At 39.0% G+C, this 14,766-nt stretch overlaps 1 protein-coding gene across 1 annotated transcript in view; it reads right to left on the minus strand.

Moving 5' to 3' along the window:
* xpo4 (exportin 4) overlaps positions 1–14,766 on the minus strand; it is a 151,850-nt gene that overhangs the window by 90,020 nt on the left and 47,064 nt on the right. The window contains exon 7 of the mRNA XM_034186115.1: positions 12,709–12,821. Coding sequence (XP_034042006.1) covers positions 12,709–12,821 — 113 coding nt within the window. The remainder of the gene's footprint in view (positions 1–12,708; positions 12,822–14,766) is intronic.

Here is a 14,766-nt window from a genome sequence, read left to right on the forward strand (position 1 = left end):
TATTTTATTGATGGCAGGATTAATCAAAATATCAGAGATTTCCTGAAAACTCAGCGAAAGTTGTAATCGGGAAAAAACCAACTAACAAAAAAACCCAAAAAACAAAAAACAAAAAAAACGAGTGGATCGTCTGCAATAACATATAAGACTATTGATCTCACAGTGGAGAAATTCACGTTATGCCAGCTCTTAATAAACACACAAGATGAATGCAAGTAGAAGAAAATGAGGTATATATATATATATATATATATATATATATATATATATATATATATATATATATATATATATATATGGGTGAATGTTGATAATGTTACAATTAACAAAGGATGTTTCTGCAGAAGACTTTTACAAAGTACTGTTCAGCGATTAAGGCCTTTGACCCCAGGATCAGTAGGTTTCTTGGGGTCAACATGCCAAACCAAGTTTGGTGATAATCAGGCAATTAGGAAATAAGTTATTGTTCTCACAATATTTTTTACAAATTCTGCTGCAAGTGACTGTGACCTTTTGACACCAAAATCAACAGGCCTCTTCGGGTCACTAAGTGCAAAACATTCACCCAAGTTTGGCGACAATCAGGTCAATAAAACAGAAGTAATCTTGCTCACATGTGAAATGTCAGACTGACTGAGTGGCTGCCCGCACATAACGTCTACCATTTAGCTGTGTCATGGGGGGGGGGGGGGGGGGGTTGGGGGGGGGATGGGAATCGAACCCATGACCTTCTTGCTCTGAGGGAACAATGTTAACTACTAAGCCACTGTGCTGCCAAACTAACCTGTTGACACAGTTAAACTTGCACAGATCTGAGACCCACAGCAACACAAGATTTGATCCAGGCCATATTACTAACTGATATTTGGCTTCAATCTTGCTTGGGTCTTGGACTGGGTTTGGTGTGGTCAGACCAGAGGGGACCCCTTAAATACCCGTGTGCAGCCATTTTGGGGAAAGTGTGTGTTAATACAACTCGTGTTTATGAAACGTGGCTGTAAAAAGACCCAGATAAAGAGGTCGAACCATATTATTTATTGTATGTTTTTGTTTATGACAAGATATTTAAGAAACTGATCAACTTGGTCTCAAATAGATATTGTTACATAGGTAGGAGCCAACATAACACTAGTCCTGCCACTGTACTGTGATGGGAGAATCTGTCTCTAATTTCAGTACATTTTAGCCACATGTTACTAACCTAATGCTCCAGGGATCAACATAACAACAAAACAATGCAAAACGGAATGAAAGAAAAACATCTGGCTACACTGCATGTACATACAGTATATGCAGATTGGAGACCAAACTAGGTTAATTTTGTGTCGAAACATCACACATAAACCCAGTGATAATATTAATGCTAAGCTGTTCCCTCGTGTGATAAACTTGTACAAAAATATGCACGTCACATTTTGGTTTTGAGAGTGAATTTCCTGCTATTAGACAGAATGTTATAATACTTATGAACGACACTGACGGACACCTGAGAACAATGAATGGTACTCAGTTCTTTGCTGACATGGATTCTTTCCAACAATGTCAAAGCACCTACAACATAATCACATCCAGCATCAAATCAATCATCAACCAAATGTTTCAGCTTGCATCACATTTACAGACTGACTCAGATAAACGTGAACAGCAACCAAAGGTATGTTCAGCATCACGATGAGGGAAATTTATTAATGAAGCAACGCTCAAAAAAAAAAAACATAAAAGGTTGTGACATGTCTGGAAAATTAACTATTAAAATGTGAGGTGCATCCACAAAAAGGGGCAGAGAGTAGACTTTTCAGCGTAGCATTTTAAGACTTTCAAAAAAGTGCAAAAGTGCAAACGAAAGAGTGGAACGAGACCAAAGAGCAAAAAACTAAATAAATAAAATGGGAGAAAGTAAAGTGTAGAAACAAAGACGGAAAATGGAATGAGAAAAACAAGAAAAAGGTGGGAAATGAGAAGAAGAAAGAAGAACGACAGAAAAAGTGAAGAAGGAGAGTAAAAGATAAAGAGGATGAAGGAATGATGAGTCAGAGTTGGAGAAAATGAGAAATGATATTTATAAATGCAGACAAAGCCTGGTGTCTGTTTTCCTCACAGGGTTTAGTGGCTCACGTTTCTGAATCCCCCCCCCCCAAAAAAACAACCCAGTGTTTCAAATTGATTGTCTGTCTGTTCCACCATCACTCTCTCAGATTGGGTTACCGTGCACCTGTAGGGTGCAGCAGCCTCATTCCCTGCACTCCACTGATTGTGTTTACCGGGTAAACATGAAACGCATTTGGTGTGCGTTAGAGCTGCGTGCACGTGTCCGCTGTTTGGCACAGATGCTATGAAATAAACCAGATGCACCCAGTCGTGTATGTGTGTGTGTGTGTTCCTGTGTGTACACACTCGATCACAATTTGATGCTGCTCTGTAATCAATGGAACACAAAAAACCCAACAGAGACAAACACACAAAGACAGATTACCAACCTCCAATTAACATATCTGAGTGGGAACGGTGTCTTTTTTTTTTGGGGGGGGGGGGGCTCTGATCATAAGGTGTTAAATGAACAAATGTGGAACAGGTTTATTTGGAGGCAGACTTCTGCTTTTCAATCTCCCTCGGGCCATTTATCCCAGCAAGCACTCTCGCTCGCTCTCTCAATTACCTCTTTATTCTCTCAGTCTCTCCAATAAAATAGCATCTCTGAAAGCCTTCCTGAAGGAAGGCTTTCAGCTCCTCTTTCGACTACTCAATTCAGAATAAACACAACATAAAATAAACTTTTCAGTGATTAGTAGTTTGTAACAAGAGCAATCAGAGATTTCTGACATCCACCAATCCGGATCCGGATCCCCTCCCAAATTCAGTGGAGTCTTCCATGGCCTAATATCTATCTGTGGTGAAAATTTTGTCAAAATCCGTGCAGTAGTTTTGATGTAATCCTTTAAAGCATCTTTTTACTAACTACAGGCCTGTGTCTTTATTGTCACAATTTGCTAAGATACTGGCAAAACTTTACAATAAGACCGGACAGATTTATTGAACTACACAACCTTGCTTGATGAGTCAATATGGGTTCAGAGCAAAAAGGTCCACTGCTTTGGCTTTGTACAATGCAGTCAAAGCGATCAAGAAACACGTGGACCAAAGGGAATTAGTAATAGGTCTATAGGTCTACACAATCAATCATATTATTTCAAAAGATGGAACTTTATGGGATTAGAGGAGTGGCTCTGAACTGGGCTAAAAGTTATTTGCAAAACCGGAAGCAGTTTGTTAAAATCGGGGACTGCTGTTTTGCATTTCTGGACATTGTTTGCGGGGTTCCCCAGGGCACTGTACTGGGACCACAATTATTTATTTTATATATTAATGATTTATGTCAAGTTTCCAATGTGTTTAAAGCAGTTCTCTTTGCTAATGACACAAACCCATTTTGTTCTGAAGCGAATTTGCAGCAATTACTGTTTGATTTGAGAACTGAAATGATAAAGTTGAAGAATTGGTTTGACATGAACAAACTGCCATTAAATTGGTCTAAAACTAAAATGGTTATTTGGAAATTATAAAAAGGATGTACAAATACAGTTACATATACTTGGGATAAATATAGATTGTGTCAAGGAGAATAAGTTGTTAGGTGTGATTATTGATGACAGAATTAACTGGAAAGCACATATTCAATATATCCAAAAGAAAGTTTCTAAAAGTACTGCAGTATTAAATAAGGCAAAGTACATTCTAGATGGTAAATCACTACACACTCTGTATTGTGCATTGATTGCACCTTACTTGAGTTACTGTGCTGACGTTTGGGGTAATAACTATAAATCTACATTGCAATCATTATTCATCCTTCAAAAAAAGAGCATTAATAATAATTCACAATTCAGGGTTTCGGGATAATACTAATCCGTTGTTTATTAAATCAAAGATATTAAAACTTTATGATATGATTTCATTTAAGACTGTTCAGTTGATGCATGAAGCAAAAAATAAACAATTACCTTTCAGAATTCAAGAATATTTTACGCAGGGAGAAGGAATGTATAATTGAAGGCGTTCGCATTATTTTAAAATTGCTGGCGCTAGGACGACTAGGAGGTGCTTCTGTGTCTCCATTTGTGGCCCCCCAAAAAAATAGAATAGTTTACCAGAGAAACTTAAGCGATGTCCAGATACCAACTGGTTCAAATACTTATACAAAGAAATGGTATTTTCTGGATATGTATTAGATGAATATGGTTGAGTTGTGTTATATGCAGATGCTGTTATACTGGAACTTTTTGGGTTTTTTTGGTTTGTTTTGGGAGCTGTCTGGAGAAATATTTGACTTCTTTTATCTGTAGGTATGTGCTGCTGTTGTTCAGATTGTGTTTGGATATAAACGTCTACAATCAGGCATATATGCCTAGTTTGATTTGACTTTATACAGGGGTGTAGGCGTTGCTTCTGCCTATGCCTTTAGGCACCATGTACTTTGTTTATTTTCTTGTATTTCTTTTCGCCTTTGACTTTTCTATTATGAGTTTGGTTGTTTGTATACAAGTGAACTTCTGTTATGCATGGGTGTCTAATAAATTCAAATTCAATTCAAAAAAGCCTATATAAAGTGAAATCTTGCCACAGGATCCGGATCCGGATCCTCCCATGGACTAATATCCATCTGTGGTGAAAATCTTGTCAAAATCCATGCGGTAGTTTTGACGTAATGCTGCTAACAGACATACAAATAAATAAACGCCAATGAATTTATTACATCCTTGACGGACGTAATTGCACATTTGTAAATACATCAGCACTGCGCATAACAAGGGCTGCCCTTCCTAAAGGATTCATTTGATATTTTTGAATTAAAGATGAAAGTCAACACATCAAGTGTTGACTGCATCATTTTAACTCCATTGTCGTGGTCTACCGACACAATAATAATAATTTAATTATCTTGTCACTGTTTTACCACTTACACACCAGAGAGACAGCAGCATGGAGCAGGTTAGAGTCCATAACTCTCCCTGGATTGCACACTGGTCCATCACAGGTTCCTCTCCACCAAGTCCAAAGACACGTCACCAAAGGCATATGCCACAGCGGCACCTGATCTCAAGGTTTTCAGTCTTGAATTGCAAGCAAACAAACTGGATTCATTCATTTTGCCTCATTTTAAATATAAAATCACATTGTGTGTTTGTTTGCTTCTGCTTGTATTTTCTGTTGAACCAGAAATGGTTAGATTTAAAAAATAAAATAAAATAGGTGGAGCAGGCAGATCAGTGGGATAAGGAGTTTTTGGTCACAAATATGTAGACCTGGGATTGATTCCTGCTCATTCCATCTGTATGCGTCCTTAGACAAGACACTTCATCAGTACTGTCTGTTTATCCAGCTGTAAGTGGGTACCGGCCTGGGCTGGGGATATTCTGAGCTTCAAATCTGTGTCCGGTTCAGGGGGAGTTGTGGACTCTCTCCCTCTTCACATGTCAGAATCCACGGATAAGCACCAGAGCCAACTGGTCTTGGGGCCTCTATACAGAAATGACTTCTATCAGTGCAGAAGAAGAAGAAAAAAAAAACAAATCCTACATTTTTGTCAAAATTATAACGTGCCTAAAACTCTTCCAAAACACTATTCTTCTGTAATGTAGCTCCTAAGATGCCATTTCTGTGCTACTGTCATCATACTATGTGTAGCTTTTAGTACAAATGCATACAAATTCTAGTCCAGACACATTTAGACACTGCAACAACTTTTGCAGTGAAATAAATCAAGATGTTGTTCTAGTGTACTTTTACGTTTAATTCAAATAGTTCAGAAAATTACTGCATCTAAGATTTAAAAATTGCAGCCATTTTTATACATTGTCTCTCCATCTCCAAATACCATAAGTATTTGGAGTATAAGTTCTTCTGAGCATAAGTCCTGTTTGAGAGGCCCTGCAAGTTATAGTCCGGTGTGACTTATATACTGGGGGGGGGGGAGATCGTGATTCATGACCATGAATTTTCTTTACACTTGAAATGAGAAACACACCATTAAATTATCTTTTTGTTTAAAAAAAAACAAGAGAGGTGGAAACTTCCTAAAAGGGCTTGATGACTTTTAGCACGTGTTCAAAACAGAGTAGGATCACACTTAAAGCATTCTTTAAACGTGCAATCATGACGGCATTACTATTCTGACGCTTTTCCTCACATCAGCTGCAGCTAAAATACAATCAGCACTCATGTTCACTTCAAGCAAATATACATGAATAAATGTCTTTATCAAATAGCAAAGACACTCTCATGATACAAAGAACTGTGCCGTAAAAACAAGGGCTGCCATTCCTAAAGGATAATCCACTGTTAAACAAGGAAGTGGAAAAGTCCCAAACCGCTGACGAGGAAGTGGAAAAGTCCCAAAGAGCTGACCCAAAGGTAAAGTGGCCCGCTGGTCCGTGCCTTCTGCCAGTGGGAGAGGGGGAGGGCGACAGGACGACCCATTGCTCCCCTGAGCCATGTCGTGAGCGGAGCCCCGTTTATCACCCAATGTTTTGTTTTTTACTCTCCACCCAAAGTTACAGTGTGTCGACAGGTCTGTCCCAAGATGCTTTTCTTCAAGAAAGGGATCAGAACCACCAGATTACAAAGGTAATGAGTGAATAATAGAGTGGCAATAGAGTGAGTTAATTTTTCAAGGTCATAGCTCAAGTTTCAAAGTCAAGGTCACAAAAAAAAGTGAAACTCTCAATCAGCCATAACTTTGGAAATAGTCACCATAGAAACTTCCAATTTGGCTCAAATTGTTACTTTTAGGGTGATGCTTTCTGATTGGCCTTTGACCTTGACCTTCAAAAGTCAAGGTCAAAGTTGACCTGAAGATTTAATATTCTGTATTTAAAATCTCGTGTGTAGAAGTGGTGTACTGGGTCCTAGAATACAGTAAGTTCACTTTTCAAGGTCATAGTTCAAATTTCAGGTTCAAGGTTCATATACTATAATCAAGGTCAAGTCATTAAATTGTCATAGTTAAAGGAAAGTTTTCAAAGTCACCATCATAACAAAACCTTTGTTTTTCTCAGCTCTGAACTATGTCCTGTACAAGCCCACTTCAACATCACTAAATATAGATGCCTATAACCGCTTTAATTGAAGTGAATATGGTGCCTGTGAACTCAGATTATATCTTAAAGCCAAATTCACATTACTGTGTTTAAAAAAATATTTTTGGAGTTTAAATAACAGCACTTGAAGATGTAGCAAGTAATGGATCAAAAATCATATACTTGTACTGGATTTACAGTTGTGACCTGGAAAATAACCTCAGTTGACCAAAGCAGCTGAGGTAAAACTTATATTTTTGTAATAAAAAACATAAGCAAATTCTACAGAGTAAGCAGTTACTTATGGAGTTCAGCAATGAGGCCCTTATTGGAAACACATCCCAAGGGCCCTGCTGACTGGGGTACAGTTGAACTTTCGTAACGCAAATAAGTCCATAACAAATACAGATTAATTATGCATTTGAAAGACAGGATCAACGCAATTTCTCATTTCATAGTGTGACATCAAAGGTAACTACTCTGTTGGTGGAGGTACTTGCGCTCTCTGAAGGTAACTCTCATTTATATATAGGTCACATGATTCAACAGTTTAAATAAAAAAAATGTCGAGATCCAAACATTAACAGGCGTTTGATAGAATTCTATGCCAGCATTTAACAGTCGAGGAGTGGTGGAGCCAGTTTAAAGAGGACGCACGCACGCGCACACACACACACACACACACACAGAGAGTGACGAATGTGTCTGTGCGTGTCTCTTGTGGGTTACTGCGATTGTTAACTGGGGCCCCTAATCCTGGTGCCGGGCTCTAATCCTGCCACTGGTCTGTTGTGAACTGTGACCCTGGCGGCGTGTGTCTGTGTGCAGACGGTTATCCTCACAGCTGAGGAGGCGCAGCAGCTGAGACAGCGAAGCCCCCCATTAAACTGAAGATTACCCCCACCCACATCGACACAGGCACAACATGGATACATACAAACACACTTCACAAACCATTCCAAAGAGACGCTCTTAGCAGCGCACACAAAAATGCACATGCCAAACGTATAAGGCGGGTCGCTGGCTCGGTGTCTCAAACAGCTGACAGCACCACAGCAGCCTTACAATAACAAACAGTTGAGCTACTACAAATACCCGAGTGAGGGATGAGACGGGCGGTTTGCAAACTGAAACCAACACAAAACACATCAGACGGATTCCAGCAGCAACAAGAGCCGGCGGAAAAATGACAGACATTTTTATTCATGTCAAAGCGACGGCACTGAAGGATCCTTCATACAAAAATGCCTGATTAAATCACAGGACACTGCTGTTAAATTGTGCTCACCTTGTGAATTTTGCCACAATCAGAAATAAAACATCCAACTGCATGTTTCAGCTTTTACCAAACAAATGTACTGGAGTGCATAGAGCAAAGACAAAGTCAAATTATTCCGCTGGTGGGTTCAAAGAGTCAAAATGAGTCTGGAAGCTGCATTGTTGCCGCCCTTCACCGCATCCAGGATGCCACAGAACCACAATGGCTCCTGAATGGCGAGCACCCAGCCGGAGAACTGGTCCATCATCAAAGAAAACATCCATCTGCTGCAGCAAGGTGAACCCTGGGTGTCCACTTGGGACAAACACTGAGGGAGTTTAAAAAAAAACATACCTTCAGTATCGCAGCAGAATTGAGATTGCTGGCTTATCGTGACAGCATCGAGAAAATTCTAACAGCCCCCGTTTATTAAAAGTAAGAGCGATTCAAACACAAGACGAGATGAGCAGGTAGGATAAATGATCTGGTAACATCTGAGAAAGAACTTTGGGTCCACATAACTAGAGGCTTTGAGTTATCAGGTTTGTTTGCAAGCCATCAATATCGCATCTGCTGAAATAATCCTTTGGTTTGATCTCACTTATGTTGTCACTTACGTATGTTTGATCACTAAACGGGGTTCAATAGTAAAAGTTGCCCGATTGTCCAGGACAAGTAGAAAAGCCGTTCGGACAACAAGGGTGCACTATAATGTTGACAAATAATTTTTGTATTTAAAGTCGTTGAATTCTTTATTTTAACCATGTATTTTCAACAGAACGTGGAGCAAGACATCAGATATGTGACAGAAACTGTGTCGTGATTCACTGGGAGCCACAAATGCACTATGGGAAATGCTGTTTATGGTGGCGGGCCTGCAGACAGCCATATTTAATTTCATTGAACACCATTGGTGATGGCCTGAGTGAAGGAGCGACTGGAGACGTGATTCACAATGGATTTAAATCATTCACATCAACGAAAAAAGCCAAATGACTACAAGCAAAGGCTGCCCAAAAGAAACATTAAGTAAAGTAAAATGGCTTCATACAAGTGAAATGAAAATAATTTCGCATAACATTTTCATTCAAACTTTTACAAGACAACTATTTCCGTTATTTATTTTAGAGCCTGACCGATATGAATTTTTTGAGGCCGATGCTGATAACGATATTTGGATGAAAAAAATGCCAATAATCGATAAATCGGCTGATTTGCCGATAGCCGATAAATCATCCGATATTTTTTTTAATGAATAAAATGTTCTTTTTTTAGACCCTTAACAAAAAAGGTATGAGCCAAAAGCTGAAACGTTGTCCTCATATTGATTAACTTTATAACAGAAGAATTTTCAAGGTCAAAAAATGCAAAAATGCAATTGGAGCAGTTAGAGGGCTATTCAAACAGGCCAACTAGTAAGATATCACTCCTGAAAATGATCTTTGCCATATCACATGAGGTAAATCTGTCCTACGATTGGATTTTGGAAAACCATGTGACGGAGAACCAATTCTGATTGGACACTCACGTTGCACACATCATCACACATCTTCTATGAGGAATACCAAGATGGCCAACTGTGGATCGAAAGTCCGCGGAGTTACGTTTTCAGCAAAAAAAGTAAGTTTCTATCTCATATCATTAAAGTTATTTACAATTTAGTAAAGCTTGGTCCCAGCCGTCGTATACGACGGCGTCGGCCCCAGAGGATTATGGCGAGCGGCAGTAATTCCCAGAACCCTTCTGGATGACCAGTGAATCTGAATGTTTCAACCTCTTAGCAGTAAATAAAAGTTTTTCATGCTAGAAATAAGGTCAACACAATGTGGGCTTAATAAAAAGCGTGACCAACGCAATGAAGCACATGTGACACATTACTACATAAACTGAGTTAATCAAACTGAGTTGAGCTGAAACGGGAGAAATGTGGGGTGAATGTAATCACAAAGTTATTACAAACAACATCCTTATAAACTTACTTGTATGCTTTTGTCAGCCGATCAGTGCAGTGTGACGGCAAACTGTAAGCAGCTCTCAGTTGAATGGAGTCAGAGCTCCATTTACTGGACAAACGGTGCAAAGACATTTTACATTGCCGACACAAACATTATTTCAGTAACTGTTCTGTTTATGAGAAATTATCGGCGTTCTATCGGCAAAACTCAGGCCGATAGTGAGTACTTTGAAAAGGGCTTATATCGTCCGATAATATCGGCCAGCCAATATATCGGTCGGGTTATAATTTATTTTAGTTTTTTTTCCTAAATTATTATGATTACTCAAGTTCAATATTGCTACGGCAGTAAATAATCAGAAAATTTTAAATTGCAATGAAAAATGAAAGTTATTTTGTTAATATGGACACAAACCTTTATATCATGAGATACATATTTGTTATTTTACATAAATTGTACAATAATAGTTAAATAAAAATATGGAAATTTTAATATAAAACAGAATAAACTTTAATTTGTCAGTGTAATGCCTAAAATAAAAGTAATTACTTCTACAACCCCTGGCAAAAATTATGGAATCACCGGCCTCGGAGGATGTTCATTCAGTTGTTTAATTTTGTAGAAAAAAAGCAGATCACAGACATGACACAAAACTAAAGTCATTTCAAGTGGCAACTTTCTGGCTTTAAGAAACACTATAAGAAATCAAGAAAAAAAGATTGTGGCAGTCAGTAACGGTTACTTTTTTAGACCAAGCAGAGGAAAAAAATATGGAATCACTCAATTCTGAGGAAAAAATTATGGAATCACCCTGTAAATTTTCATCCCCAAAACTAACACCTGCATCATATCAGATCTGCTCATTAGTCTGCATCTAAAAAGGAGTGAACACACCTTGGAGAGCTGTTGCACCAAGTGGACTGACATGAATCATGGCTCCAACACGAGAGATGTCAATTGAAACAAAGGAGAGGATTATCAAACTCTTAAAAGAGAGTAAATCATCACGCAATGTTGCAAAAGATGTTGGTTGTTCACAGTCAGCTGTGTCTAAACTCTGGACCAAATACAAACAACATGGGAAGGTTGTTAAAGGCAAACATACTGGTAGACCAAGGAAGACAAAGAGTCAAGACAGAAAACTTAAAGCAATATGTCTCAAAAATCGAAAAATGTACAACAAAACAAATGAGGAACGAATGGGAGGAAACTGGAGTCAACGTCTGTGACCAAACTGTAAGAAACCGCCTAAAGGAAATGGGATTTACATACAGAAAAGCTAAACGAAAGGCATCATTAACACCTAAACAGAAAAAAACAAGGTTACAATGGGCTAAGGAAAAGCAATTGTGGACTGTGGATGACTGGATGAAAGTCATATTCAGTGATGAATCTCGAATCTGCATTGGGCAAGGTGATGATGCTGGAACTTTTGTTTGGTGCCTTTCCAATGAGATTTATAAAGATGACTGCCTGAAGAGAACATGTAAATTTCCACAGTCATTGATGATATGGGGCTGCATGTCAGGTAAAGGCACTGGGGAGATGGCTGTCATTACATCATCAATAAATGCACAAGTTTATGTTGATATTTTGGACAATTGAAAGGATGTTTGGGGATGATGAAATCATTTTTCAAGATGATAATGCATCTTGCCATAGAGCAAAAACTGCAAAAACATTCCTTGCAAAAAGACACATAGGGTCAATGTCATGGCATAGGGTCAATGTCAATGAGCAGATCTGATTTGATGCAGGTGTTAATTTGGGGGATGAAAATTTACAGGGTGATTCCATAATTTTTTCCTCAGAATTGAGTGATTCCATATTTTTTTCCTCTGCTTGGTCTAAAAAAGTAACCGTTACTGACTGCCACAATCTTTTTTTCTTGATTTCTTATAGTGTTTCTTAAAGCCAGAAAGTTGCCATTTGAAATGACTTTAGTTTTGTGTCATGTCTGTGATCTGCTTTTTTTCTACAAAATTAAACAACTGAATGAACATCCTCTGAGGCTGGTGATTCCATAATTTTTGCCAGGGGTTGTAGGTTATGACCATTTTCATAGAGGTTTTTTCTCACCCAGTTTTCCCCAAAGAATACTGGGAAAAAGTTATTTTCAGTTTATAATATAATGTATATCAGTTTGAGTACAGGAAAGATATGGTTTTCTTAAACCCATGTAGTAGTATCAGTATCAGTATCATTACGGCCAAAATGAGTTTCAAAATATCTGCATATGAAGTATCAGAAAAAATAATCCAACATCAGGTATCCCCAAAATAACTGACATGCAAGAAATGGATATTATGTGTTCAACAGGGCTTTGGTTGATGTCATGGAAGAAATTTTGAATCCTGAGGCAACATTTTCTAAAACCTTCCTGTAAATAAAGTATGAGAGATAATGGATGGACAATACTCACTGTGAAGAAGAGGTCCATGACGCGGGTGTCCAGCAGTGCTTCCTTCCAGGATTCCGTAGGCTTAAGCGTGACGTTCTGTGCGGACTCGAACATGGCGATGTAGTGGCGCCCCAGTGACCAGCCGCCAGTTAAGGCCAACAACAGCATGAGCAGGAGGAAGAGGAGGAGCGCCACACACAAAAACACCAGCTCCTGTCACTGAGCTCTCTCAGTGGGTACTCTGGTCTCTCTGTGTGAGGATTTAACTTTTTGGTAGTTAGTAGACGAAATTTGTTATTCACTTCCTAACCAGCTCTTCTTTTCATGAACCCTTTTTTCTAGGTACCCCAAAAAAGCCTTCTAATTTACCTTTACCCTCCTGTTTTCTTGTCCTCCCTTTCCTCTATTCTGTCATCTACTCTTGAACTAGAACAAACTCCGGCCGCTTTCTTCACACCGACTCTTCCCCTCCTCGTTTCCCTCCAAGTCTGTGCTCTTTGAGTTTCAGCCTCTGACTCGCTTGACACCCTTCCCTTCTTGTCCTCTTGTTCACCCCTTCTTTCTACCAGCACTCCCTCCTGTTCAACACTCAAATTTCTCTTCTGTGCTTCCTCAAGAACACCAGAGACTCTTACTGCAGCCAATCAAATCTCTATATCCCTCTAGCTCCTTGATGGCTCATCTACAAGACTTCATCAGGACTCTTTACTGGCCAAAAACCCTCCCTCACCATCCTCAGCCAATCACCACGCAGTTTGCTTCATCTCGACTGCTTACCGACATTCAACTAAAGAAATACTCTTTGGAACCTAGAACACACTCCTCACTCAGGATGAACACTTTCTTGCTTTTCCCTACATGGGAAGATACAGTAGTGTTCAGAATAATAGTAGTGCTATGTGACTAAAAAGATTAATCCAGGTTTTGAATATATTTCTTATTGTTACATGGGAAACAAGGTACCAGTAGATTCTCACAAATCCAACAAACCAAGCATTCATGATATGCACACTCTTAAGGCTATGAAATTGGGCTATTACTAAAAAAAAAAAAAAAAGTAGAAAAGGGGGTGTTCACAATAATAGTAGTGTGGCATTCAGTCAGTGAGTTCGTCAATTTTGTGGAACAAACAGGTGTGAATCAGGTGTCCCCTATTTAAGGATGAAGCCAGCACCTGTTGAACATGCTTTTCTCTTTGAAAGCCTGAGGAAAATGAGATGTTCAAGATATTGTTCAGAACAACAGCATAGTTTGATTAAAAAGTTGATTGGAGAGGGGAAAACCTATACGCAGGTGCAAAAAATTATAGGCTGTTCATCTACAATGATCTCCAATGCTTTAAAATGGACAAAAAACCAGAGACGCATGGAAGAAAACAGAAAACAACCATCAAAATGGATAGAAGAATAACCAGAATGGCAAAGGCTCACCCATTGATCAGCTCCAGGATGATCAAAGACAGTCTGGAGTTACCTGTAAGTGCTGTGACAGTTAGAAGACGCCTGTGTGAAGCTAATTTATTTGCAAGAATCCCCCACAAAGTCCCTCTGTTAAATAAAACACGTGCAGAAGAGGTTACAATTTGCCAAAGAACACATCAACTGGCCTAAAGAGAAATGGAGGAATATTTTGTGGAGTGATGACAGTGAAATTGTACTTGTTGGGTCCAAGGGCTGCAGACAGTTTGTGAGACGACCCCCAAACTCTGAATTCAAGCCACAGTTCACAGTGAAGACAGTGAAGCATGGTGGTGCAAGCATCATGATATGGGCTGGTTTCTCCTACTATGGTGTTGGGCCTATATATCACATACCAGGTATCATGGATCAGTTTGGATATGTCAAAATACTTGAAGAGGTCATGTTGCCTTATGCTGAAGAGGACATGCCCTTGAAATGGGTGTTTCAACAAGACAATGACCCCAAGCACACTAGTAAACAAGCAAAATCTTGGTTCCAAACCAACAAGATTAATGCCTCGCAGATGTGAAGAAATCATTAAAAACTGTGGTTATACAAGTAAATACTAGTTTAGTGATTCACAGGATTGCTAAAAAAGCAGTTTCAACCTAATAGTTTT

Source organism: Thalassophryne amazonica, chromosome 14 (genome assembly GCF_902500255.1).
Source record: "Thalassophryne amazonica chromosome 14, fThaAma1.1, whole genome shotgun sequence".
NCBI classification, from domain to species: Eukaryota; Metazoa; Chordata; class Actinopteri; order Batrachoidiformes; family Batrachoididae; genus Thalassophryne; species Thalassophryne amazonica.